Source organism: Pantherophis guttatus, chromosome 4, assembly GCF_059756535.1.
Source record: "Pantherophis guttatus breed Tessera chromosome 4, ASM5975653v1, whole genome shotgun sequence".
NCBI lineage: Eukaryota > Metazoa > Chordata > Lepidosauria > Squamata > Colubridae > Pantherophis > Pantherophis guttatus.
In genome coordinates this window covers 133,677,345-133,689,438 of record NC_142066.1, presented here as the reverse complement: position 1 = coordinate 133,689,438, position 12,094 = coordinate 133,677,345, and the positions used below count along the sequence as shown (strand labels likewise).

At 34.3% G+C, this 12,094-nt stretch overlaps 1 protein-coding gene across 1 annotated transcript in view; it reads left to right on the top strand.

Annotated features, from left to right (window-relative positions):
* The window catches only part of LOC117654893 (macrophage mannose receptor 1-like), a 42,908-nt gene extending 31,263 nt beyond the window's left edge, over nucleotides 1-11,645 (top strand). The window contains exons 22-30 of the mRNA XM_034401829.2: nucleotides 567-712; nucleotides 1,692-1,794; nucleotides 3,076-3,305; nucleotides 5,037-5,202; nucleotides 5,506-5,658; nucleotides 7,354-7,464; nucleotides 8,452-8,643; nucleotides 10,001-10,036; nucleotides 11,173-11,645. Of these exons, the coding sequence (XP_034257720.2) occupies nucleotides 567-712; nucleotides 1,692-1,794; nucleotides 3,076-3,305; nucleotides 5,037-5,202; nucleotides 5,506-5,658; nucleotides 7,354-7,464; nucleotides 8,452-8,643; nucleotides 10,001-10,036; nucleotides 11,173-11,399 (1,364 nt within the window). The 3' untranslated portion in view covers nucleotides 11,400-11,645. The remainder of the gene's footprint in view (nucleotides 1-566; nucleotides 713-1,691; nucleotides 1,795-3,075; nucleotides 3,306-5,036; nucleotides 5,203-5,505; nucleotides 5,659-7,353; nucleotides 7,465-8,451; nucleotides 8,644-10,000; nucleotides 10,037-11,172) is intronic.
* Nucleotides 11,646-12,094: the final 449 nt, after the last annotated feature.

The window sequence follows — 12,094 nt, the reverse complement described above, 5'->3', positions numbered from 1 at the left end:
ATGAATACTAATGGATGCTGGTAGGCAAAGATAGAATTTTTTTTTCTTATTTTCTTCCCCAAAATCTAAGGTGCATTTTATACTCCGGAGCATCTTACTGTATATTCTGAAAAATACAGTATATATTATTTATTGCATTTCACGGTCAAATTAATAAAGAACCAATCTTCCCCCATAGTTATCTGAAAGTATCAACTGAAACTTATATAAAGCATACGGGTTACATGATGAAGTGAGCTTATTCATTGGCTCAGAGTTCAGTACATTTTGATAGCCAGATTTATATTTCAAGCTTGTTCTAGATAGGAAAAGCTCTTGATGTGCTGACCATTATCTGGAGGCCTGTAGAGCCAGATTTCAGTTCAATCCTGATATGACTAAGTAGTTATGACTGTTTAATTATTTGGCCGCACTTGATCAAAGTCATTTTTAGATAGGTTGCCAATCAGCTTCCAGGTGTGGTTTACGTGCTTGGTGATCTACAAACCTGGAACAAAATTTAATTGGTGATGAGCCTGACAATACTTTGTTTTAAAATATATCTCTTTATCTACCCACACCCCCAGCTTTTCTCACAGTGCAATTAAAAAGTGCTAGTGGTAATACTTGGATTGGATTGACTGACAAGAATTGGTATGGACATTTCGTCTGGACTGATGGGAGTGGAGTCTACTTTACAAATTGGGCTAAAGGGTCACCTCGTTCATACCATGTAAGTCCAATTTTTGGGGGTTTTTTCTGTTCTATTTCCCCACAAATGTGTAGTTAATCTCCTTGACGTTGAGTCCCTTTTTTGTGATATGGCTGGCCATATAAATTTAATGAATGAATGCATAAATGAATAAAACAGATGATATTTCAGATCTTTTCTGTCTATTAAATAAGAAAAGTCTGTTGTGCTTTCTCCTTATCAGTAGAGGGTGATATAATACTGAAAGTCTTACTCCTGTTGCTCCTTTTATGAATGAAAAATATGCCATGAATATTATGTTTTGGAGAATTTTACTAATACCAACACTCAGTTAAAGAAAAAAAAAGATCCAGTAAAATAAAATTTAAAGTAAAAAATCTATAGAAGTAAATAATACCAATATATAAAATTAAAATAAGTATTGGGAAGAAAGGACCCTGCTGGATTTAGAATGCCTGATCCATAAATCTTGCTATGGTCTTCAAATTCACAGAAGTGATTTGATTCTCATGGCTGCTTACCTTCGATGTATGCAATGAGCTGTGCACAGAATCCCAAAGGGCAAAGCTTGGTGACACGAGCAAAGAAGAGATGGATGGTTCCTTCGCCTGAGATGGCACATATTCTGCACAACCTTAGCATGTTATTCACTAACATTCATGAAGTACCCTGACTATAAAGATTCATTGAAGCTATTGTTAGAGACCACTGACTTCCTTCTAACTCTTCCGTTCTATACCATAGTCAGTGGCAGCATCTTCCTTTGAAGAAAAGATTTCATGGAGGCCCAATATGCTTCTATTGTATGTGCTTCAGGATGCTTCTGTGCTAGACTCTATGGGACATAATGACAAGTGACAGATACTGACATGGCGATCATCTTCTATAGTTACCAGAAACAGATTATAAAGGAGATTATAAAGGAGAGATCCCAGAAAGACTGTTCCAATCATGATATCGGTGACTGTATTGTCTTTCTTGCTATGCAAAAACATTATAGGGTGACTGCGTTTTTATGGTGACAAAACCTGAAAGGCTTGCAGGATATTGGAGAGTTGGATCCTGTTCTTCTAAGATGACCTACATCTGCCAAAAAAATACTGGTAAGCTTGTAGAAATCTTGGGAAATAATTCAGTTTCTGAGAATAAGACATGTAATTTATATCAGGGGTCCCCAACCTATGGGCCATGGCCCACTAGTTGGTTGTGAGGGGTTTGCAACTGGGCCATGGAAATGGCGGTGAGCATGTGCACGTGCGTACACAACCTCACTTGTGTGAGCAGTAGGTGACTGTGTACACACATGCTCCATTTGTATGCACAGTAGGCATGCACACACATTGCTCACATAAATGGAGCTGTGTGTGCATATGCTTGCTGGCGCTTGCACGAACCATCCCCCCCACCAGTCCACAGAGCCAGAAACATTGGGAAACTCTGATTTAGATTATCTTCTACTGATCCGTATCAGAATTTGAAAAAAGTGAATTTGTAAGCTATGATTTTGAGCATTAGATAGGTTCTAGGAAGAAGATCATTATGATGCAATTTAGGATAATCAGAGAGGTTAAGCATATAACTACACCAACATATCTAGTTATAACTGCAATGAAGAACATTAGAATCTTTCTTTCTTTCTTTCTTTCTTTCTTTCTTTCTTTCTTTCTTTCTTTCTTTCTTTCCTTTTCTTTTCTTTTCTTTCTTTCTTTCCTAGTTTTTTTCAACCTCTTTTCTTTTCTTGAATTTTTATTTTTGCTTGATTACTTTTCTGTTCTTTTTTTCCCCCTGCTTTATTTTAGTTTGTGTTCGATTTTATCATCTTTTTAAAAAGTTTTAATAAAAATTGTAGATATAAAAAGAAAAACCTGGGTGAACAAACACATTTGAGCCAAATAAGATTGCAACAAGCCAGATATGGTAACCAAGAAAATACATTGTGAAGGAATATATAGAAATTGTAAATTTAAATCACACTACCATCAACTTCACACTACCATCAACTTCAGGAAGTATTTAAATAAAGTGAACTAACAAAAATAATCATGATACCAACTATCTAAAGTCAAATATAAAGGCTTTTAGTAACACTGAATCAGTTATTTGGCCAAAAATATTCAACGGATGTACTGATTTCATAAATTCACATATTTGGGATAACTAAAGATATACATTTACAGTATATTATAAATGTATCTCCTTAAAGTGACTCACTGTACCAATTTGTTTAATGTGCTCTTGATTTTTTTGAATAAAGTTTGGTCATGGTATGGAACTGAGAGGATATTTTAAGAAAAGATAAAAATTAAATATTAAGGGTTTTCAGAATAAAAAAATAGCAGAACTGTGTGTGATCTTGACTGATATATATATATATATATTTAAAGGTCCTGAACCTTACTCTGAACCAACGGTTCCAGCATCTCACTATATCAGTTATGGAAATAGCAGCTATTCTATGGTTGGTCCCAAGATGACCTGGGAAGAAGCACGGAAGAAATGTGAATCTGAAAATTCAAAACTTGCCACCATTTCAGACCCCTATGCAGAATCATTCATATGGCTGCAAGTGCTCAGAAACAAGGAGCCTGTATGGATTGGACTAAGCAGCGAAGTGGTAAGAACAGAATCTATATGTTCAAAATGAAGCCCTATATTTAAAATTGTATACTTGGAAAAATTGTCACATACATAAGGAATTCAAGAATGGGATTTCTAAGAGTAGAAAGTGTTATGGGTAGAGGTGGTCCTTGTTTAGCAACCATATTTGGGCCTGGCAACTCTATTGTTAAACAAAGAGGTCACTAAGTGAAATTGCAACTCTGCTTATGAACTTACTTCAGTTTTTACTGATCTGCAAAGGTTGTAAATGCAAAGATGATTGATAAAGTTCCTTTTTCATCTCTGCTGTAAGTGTCCACGGTCACTAAATGAGTCCCTGACATGACATATATGCGCCAATTTTCTAAATGGACCTTGAAGACTAAATGCTTTCACAGAATTGATTTATTTCTGTAAAAGTTTTAAATTTTTCCCATTTTAAGCAGCTCTGGATGGCTTTTTCTCACAGTTAAGGAAGAGGACATGGAGTCCAGTTGGCAATGAAAAAGGGGTACAGGTAGTTTTCACTTAGCAACCATTCACTCAGTGACCATTTGAAGTTATGATAGTGCTCAATGGTAGTTATGGCTGGTCCTCAAAGTTATGTCCATTGCAGTATCTCCATGGTCACATAATCAAAATTAATGTTTTTGGCAGCCTGCCCTCTTTTCAGATGTCAGAAAGTGCTTCAACTTCACCTTACCTCTGTATCTCTCCCTGCCCTTTTGGCCCTGGACTCCATCCCTTCCCACATCTACCCCTGCTACCCTTCATTGTCCCATCTGACCTTTCCCTTTCTTCATTCTGCTGCTGACAAGGTCCATCTGGCTGGGGCAGCTGCTGGCCTTCTGTGAAGCTGATCTGGGGAGGGGTAGGTAACGGCACAATGGTTGAGTGCAGGGTAGTCAAAGTGGCAGAATGGAGAGAGAAAATATATGTGAGGAGTAGAAGCACAGATGCGTGTGGCAGGGTAGGAAAAATATGAGGTTGCTGCCTAACAATGATGCAGTCTAATAACCATAACTAGGATTGTCAGAACTGCTGCTGCTAATTGACATCTTCACATGAATACAGTATAACAGAGTTGGAAGGTCTTCTTGTCCAACCCTTGCTCAAGCAGGAGACTCGGTACAACTTCAGACAAATGGCTGTTCAATCTCATCTTAAAAACCTCCAGCAATGAAACATCTAAAACTTCTGGAGGAAAGTTCCACTGATTAATTATTCCAACTGTCAGAAAATTTCTCCTTATTTCTAGGTGGCTTTTCTCCTTGATTAGTTTCCATATATTATTTCTTGTCCTCCTTTTAAGTGCTTTGGTAAATAGCTTGAGCCCCCCTCTTTTTTGCAGCAGACCCTCAAATATTGGAACACTAATATCATATTACTCCTAGTCCTTCTTTTCACTAGACATGACATACTCCATTCCTGCAAACATTCTTCATATGTTTTAAGCCTCCAGTCCCCTAATCATCTGTGTTACTCTTCTCTGCACTCTTTCTAGAACCTCAACATCTTTTTTATATTGTGGTGACCAAAACTGGATGCAGTATTCCAAGTGTGATCTTATTAAGGCTTTATAAAATGGTACTAATACTTCACATGATTTTCACCTAATGAGTGTTTTGCTTAACAAACTCCTGTCCCAGTTAAAGTTATTAAGTTAGGACTAGCTATAGTGAAATTAAATGAATAATACTTTTCTTTGCACTTCCTGTAATTATTCCCTTATGCATTTTGGTTTTAGAGTAATCCTGGGTATAAGTGGATAAGTAAACGGAGGCTAGCATACACTAACTGGGCTGCCGAAGAACCAAGGAATAACACAGCCTGTGTCTACCTAGATATTGATGGTTATTGGAAAACAGGAAACTTCAGTGAAAAGCATGTCTCTGTTTGCGAGAGATATAACGGTAAGTAAATTGATATATCTATTTTAATAGAGTTTATATTTTAATTTCAGTTAGTGCCAAATTAGTAAGAAGTGGCATGTATCAATGAAGTGATAAGCTAAATGTTTAAAAATAGTATATGCCTAATAATTTTCAATTAGAAAATGACAAATTTATGTTATACCTTACTGCATTATTTCATTGTAATTATTTTTTATTTATTAATGTTACAACTTTTTATTAATATTACTAATATTTTTCTTAGTGGCTAGTTACTAATGTATGGATTTTTTTAATAATGAAAACTTATTTGTTTGATAACAGGTATAATATCAACTGAGAGGCCACAATCAGCAGGAAAATGCCAAACTTCCAAAAACAGAGACGAACCTTGGATTCCTTTTGGAGATTATTGCTATAAATTTTACGTTTCAAGGGAATCTTGGCCAAAAGCAGCCTTGACGTGTAATCTGATAGGTTAGTATCATTTTGAGCTAATAATAATAGTAATAATAGCTAATAATAATAACAGCAATTTTCCATACTTAGGGAAATCTTGCTAGTATTTATATTTACAATGATTTGAATAAACAAATCTATGTCAAATTCAGCCAGCAACTCTAATTTTGATCATATTATATTCCATATGAAACTCTTGAAAGAACAGTCTGCGAATGTAGAATGGGTATAATACAAAGAGAAATAAATACCTTTCTATTTTTCACATGCACTGAAAATAATTACTAAAAGGAAGATTTCCACTGAAAAAAATACCCTGGTGGGATGAAAAGCTATGTATTTCACCACACAGAAACTTACTTTCAATTTCATGGTACTAGAAAGTTATTTATTATAAAGATAAGATAGGGATGAGAATTTACCATTAGATTCATTCCTTGAAGCTACATAGCAGGTGTAGTCAATTGACTCTTGGTATGGTTGTTTAAGAGTCTTCAACATGTCTGGACATGCCTAGAAAACATTGCACATGACAGCTCAGAAAGCAAAGAGGCAGCAGCTTTATCTTATTAGCAGCCCTGGTAGAAATATCTTCTGGGCATGTTCTCATATACTCAGCTGAGCTCAAGAAGACCTTGATGTAATCTTAACCTTAAATGTTAACATTAACCTTGATAGACAGTTAAGGGAAATAGTTATGTCTAGCCCAACAAAAAGAAAGATATGGGGTGACATGATAGCTGTCTTCCAGTACTAGTGGAACAGTCTCAGAGATGAGGGAGTTGACTTATTCTTCAAAGCAAAGTTAGGACCAGAAGCAATGAGTATAAGTTTGTTAAAGAGAGATCCTAAAGAGAGCAGTGAGAACAATTAACCATTGGAATAGCTTGCCTCCCAAAATGTAGGCGCTCCATTGCTGGAGGAGAAAATATTATACATTTATTTGTCCAGAATGGCATAAGATTTGGGCAGGAGGTTGGACCTGAAGATATCTAAGGTCCATTCCAGCGCTTTTATTTTATGATTCTATGATGCATCTGTGTTGAGCCTTCAAACAACTGCTGTTCACCTTCAGAGAGTGAATCAAGAGAAATACTTTGGTCATCAAAACAAAAATGTGCCTGGGTACTTATCTTGTACTGTTTGCCATGATTTTGTTTTCTTTCTATAGATAATGACACATGTGCTCTCCAAATTGCACATGATATAAGAATGAATTTATTTCAATATTTTTTTAAAGGATTGCATATATGATATTGGAAAGCAATAATTCTAATTCTTTTTAAAGCATCTTATAAATATAGAATATTTTGAAATATCAGCTACTTTGGAAGACTTTATCATTTTCTTTTTTCTTTCTCTTTGGGGTGGCGCCTCTCAAACATTTTGGAAGATTTAAAACAGAAGTTTGTTTTTCTGTACATTGTGTAGAATACTATTTTTACAGAATATGTGCTTAAATTATTAGATTTAACTTCTGTATCATTATACTCAAAGAATAAGCTGCAGTAATCACCATAAACATAATAAGCAATACACATCTAATAGGTTTTAGAATTAGAGGACTATTTTCTTCTTTAAAAGATTCAAACCTGAAATTATTGCTTGTGATGGGAATGACTCATTGGTTATGCCTTGTGAAATTGCCCCAATTTTGGTCGGGTGGGAATCAAATCTGTTAATGAACTTTTTTGATCATTTCATGTTTCATAGGTGGTACCTTAACTTCAATCAAAGACTCAGCTGAATTACACTTTTTAAAAGAAGAAATGGAAATACATGGATCTATGGAGTTTTGGATAGGCTTATATTCTAATCATGAAGGTAATTAATTAACTAATATTTATCTATGTAGCTAGTAATAATTATCACCCAATGAAACACTACCTTGACATGGTTGTGGGGTTTGTGTGCTCTGGGGAAGATGAGAAGTATGTCAGATGTTCAATCATACCAGACAGGTCTCATCAGACCTCTCCCATAAAAAATATGATGAGATGTGATTTACAGAAACCCATACCAGATCAGTCCTCTGATCAGTCCTGGACAAAAAAGGACCATTGCATGTTTAGTTGTAAAGTTCCTGGATATCTCGTGACAAATGGACTATAGGACTCAGGATTCAGCAACCTGAGTCAACTGCTGTAGGATTGCCTGATGAAATTCATTTACCCTTTGTAAAACAAAAAATGATCTGATATCATGAATTAAGTCCAAGAGAAGATATCTAAAAAGAATGTCCTAGTTCTGGAAAGAACAACATCCACAAATAATATGACAGAGACTCTTGATAAAGGAGTATATTTGTAGCTCAGAGTTGAAATGAGAAAACTTGGTTGTTTTCTTGAAGACCTTTCATTTTACCCAAAATAGGTAACATAATCAGTGCTACTAAGGATGGAGTTTGCTCTCAGTTTATATTCTAATGGCTTGCTCTATCAGCATTAGTGGGACTGGTCTTGAGGGTTTTTGGTTGGCTGTTTTTTATTATTAGTTTATTGAGCAGTTCCTTCTTTGGGATATTATTTACTTCTTGGCTGTTGGTCTGGTTTTAATCTTGGTATTAATCTATGCTCATCTAGGCATTGATTGCTGGTGGGAAGGGTTTTAGTCTTTTTGTTATCTTTTTGGCTTGTCAATTGTTTCTATTGCACAGTATGTAGATGTTGTTTATGTCCATATGTCTATGGATGGCCAATTTTTCAGAGTTTACAGGAATTTTAAGGAAAAAAGCTATAGGATATACTTTTTCATCACAGTGTAGTTCTTTTTCTTTTTAATCATTATGCTATATATTTATTTTAACTTTAGGAGAATGGTTATGGCAAGATAAAAGTAACGTTGCTTTTGTCAACTGGAATAACCAAGATGATGACAGAGAAAATGATAGAACCGAGACCTTAAATAGCCGATGCATTTATATGAATAGTAAATCTGGACTTTGGTTCGAAAGCTATTGTGGATCTTATACATCAAGATCATTTATTTGTAAAAGAAACAAAAGTAAGCCTTATTATTATCATTACCATAATATTAGATTGAAAACATTATTTGCATACTACATAGACATTAAATCACAGTTCCCCAACCTTTTTGGCTTTGCAGACTACCAAGAAGGGGAGAGAGTAGTTGATTCCACGTGAGTGGCAGGCAAGTGTGTGCACACACATAACTCCATTTCTGCCGTCATTCACTCATGCAAGCAGGGATGTATTTGGGTGAATTTGGGTGTACACGATTGCCCACCACTTCTGTGACCTGGTTCTGAATAGCTCAAGGCCCGGTAGTTGGCCATGGCCCAATGGTGGGGAACTCTGCATTAAATTACAGTTTCCTAAAATACTGCAGCTTCTATTTTCTGTCTAAATGGTGTTCCTTGGAATTATTCTTACTATGTCATTATCTGCTCACTTTTTAAACATATCCAATGATATTTGAAAAGTTTTCCTCTGTTTCTAATTTCTTGATGAGCAAGTTTTTCTAACTAACATGTTTAAGAGATCTCATCTTGATCTATTGTTATCACCTTTTGATGCTCTTATTATTTTTCTTATATCTTTTCTTACTTTTCTAGACTAATTATAATTTATCTACTATAAAATATCATTTTTCCTTTCTTTCTTCCTTCCTTCCTTCATCATCCATCTATCTCTCCATCCATTCTTCTTTCCCTTCCCTATCATTTTTATCCTTATTTAATTTCTGTTTCAAATAATATGTTATCTGAAATAAAATAGTAGGAATAAAAAGGGCATTCAAAAGTGATTGAAAGTCATATTTTAAAATTGATAATTATAATTTTAGCAATTGAAAAAAGTTTACTGAACAAATTTATTTTGCATCATTTGCTGCCCCTTATTATGTCATCTGTTTTATAGCATTAATAAAATAGATCCTGTTCTCACAGGACACAGAATTGAATAAAATTATTATCAATAGCCAATTTGGATTGCTTTGTATCTGTTATTACTTCTGACATTTTGTATTTCTCGTTATCTTTTCTACCTATAGACTAAAATATTAGTTTCATTCTTAATCATTTCTGAAAGATGCTTTAAATACAGTCATGAAGTTTCATGAAGCTAATGAATATCCCATGAACTCAGATTCATATCAAACAATATCACCTGTTAATGGAAACCCAAATATTTCTGGAGAAAAACTGACATTGTCCTGTAGTGTATTCTGTCCTGTATCTTTTTTCAAAGAATCATAAAGGTTCACTATAAAAATATGCTGTGATTCAGAGAATTCATTTTTTAAATTTGCCTTGCAAATCCTTCTTCATTGTTATTTTAGTAGTGTGCAGTAATACATATACAGTAGTTACGTACTGAAAATGTATTTGATTATTTTCTAGTTATTGAAGAATCAGCTGTAAACCCTACAAAAACAGGTAAGAAAGTAATTTTAAAAGAGGTAAGAATGTTATTTTTAAAGTTCAGTAATAAAGTTTCCAAACTTGTGATCTGAAAACACATAGCTGAAATATAGATGAACATATTTTTGTATATTAAAAAATTTAGATGACAACAGCATGTATTCAGCATTGTTATGAAGACTTACTTTATCTCCATTAAATTGTTAAGTAACAATAGTTAATTTTGTTTTACATAATTTTCCTATATCAATAGAATGGAAGCCATGAAGATCCTTGAGGTGACTGCCAGTTGCCATTTTCTTTTCTTTTCTTCTCAGAATGGATCAGAAATAATATTATTCTAGACAACTTTGAAATTTTGGCAGCTGCTACCCAAATATCATACCTGTCAATCATAAACCACTATATTTTTATAGATATTGTATATCATCAAATTACAATTATACATTAGAAAAAATAAAATAAAATGACAGCTCTCAAACATGTTTTGTTGCAGAATAGAAAGAAAGAAAGAAAGAGAGAGTGAGGAGATAAAAAAAAAAAAAGCCAGCAAAATATAATATAAAATCTCATTAAATGTCTAAGGGTTTTTGTTTCCCACAGTGTCAAAGTCCAAAATTGTATTCCTAATTTCCCCTGCCTTAGATGAGATCACTTGGATGATATTTATGAAAACAAGTCTTGAAAGTCTTCCTTCTTCAGTTAGTGTGACAGAATATTTATGATTATTTTTCAGTTAATTTTGATTATTTTCAGTTCCCAAATAAAGAATTAGCAATAAATGATAACCATGGCAATTAGTTTTGCTGTGGAAGTACTCACATTTCTAACATCGAGATTTACATCAAAAGACTGTCAATTCAGTCCTTATCTTCCACAGGCAACCCGTATCAATTTCCTTTGGGATCTGAAATGAACAGGAAAAGATAGTGCATTACAGTTACTTCCTTTTACTGAGTTACAGTTCACAAATTCCTGGGATTGGTAGTTGACTCTTGTTAGCTCTGTCTTTATTAGACTACTAGATAGGATGCAATCTCTCTTGGCTTCTTTCTCAATTTTTAAAAAAATAAGTGTCAACTTGCAAACTTCACAATAATATAATATAATATAACTGTACTCAGTGCTTTTCCTTCTCTTTGGTATTTTAGTGCAGAAAAGAGTGGCACCTCTACCGACACATGGCACAGCTGTGGGATTAGTTATCCCAGTTATCCTCATAATCATCGGTGCAGGAATCGCAGCCTATATTTTCTATAGAAGAAGAAACAGACCACAACAAGTTTCTGCTGGATTTGACAATTCTTTGTATAAAGACAATGTGATTATTCTTCATAAGGATTCACAATCTCTTGCAGACAATGAAGAATTAAATTAACAAATATAACTGGCATCTTGCTGTGGATAAGGCCCATTGGATATAATACATTTAAAATTCAAGGTTTTGAATGACACTGTTCATAAATTAATACTTTAAAATATTTGGAAAAATTTAGACCTTATTAACAATATATATTGGCCAGATCTATGATATGAAAATATTGAACTTATTATAGTTACTGAGTTAAAATATATTCTGTTTAATATACTTTCAAATTAAAGTTCATTTGTTTTGTTTTTTAAAGAATCGTTTCTTTAATATACTGAGAGGGAGGGAACGGGGAGGGAGGGAAGGAAGGAAAGAAGAGATTGGAATGAGAAAGAGGAAGGGTCTGCTTTAGAACTTGGCCACCAGCAGCTCTGCTGCTCTCTTGCCATTCCTTTCCCCCTCCTCAAGGTCTCTCCTAGTGGTATCGCACCCTATCTCATTTCATAATTTCAGAAAAAAATTAGGGCAAAGCAATAAATGCAATTTACATACACTTCAGTGGTACATGACAAAATACTTCTAAAATTAAAAACCTATGGCATCTCTGGACCCCTACATAATCGGATAACCGTGTTCCTGTCAATAAGTGATCAAAATAGGGAGCACCCTATCAAATCCTGCACCTGTTAATAGCTGTGATCCCCAAAGCAGTGTTCTAGGACCAACACTCTTCATACTATACATAAATAACCTTTTCGATCATA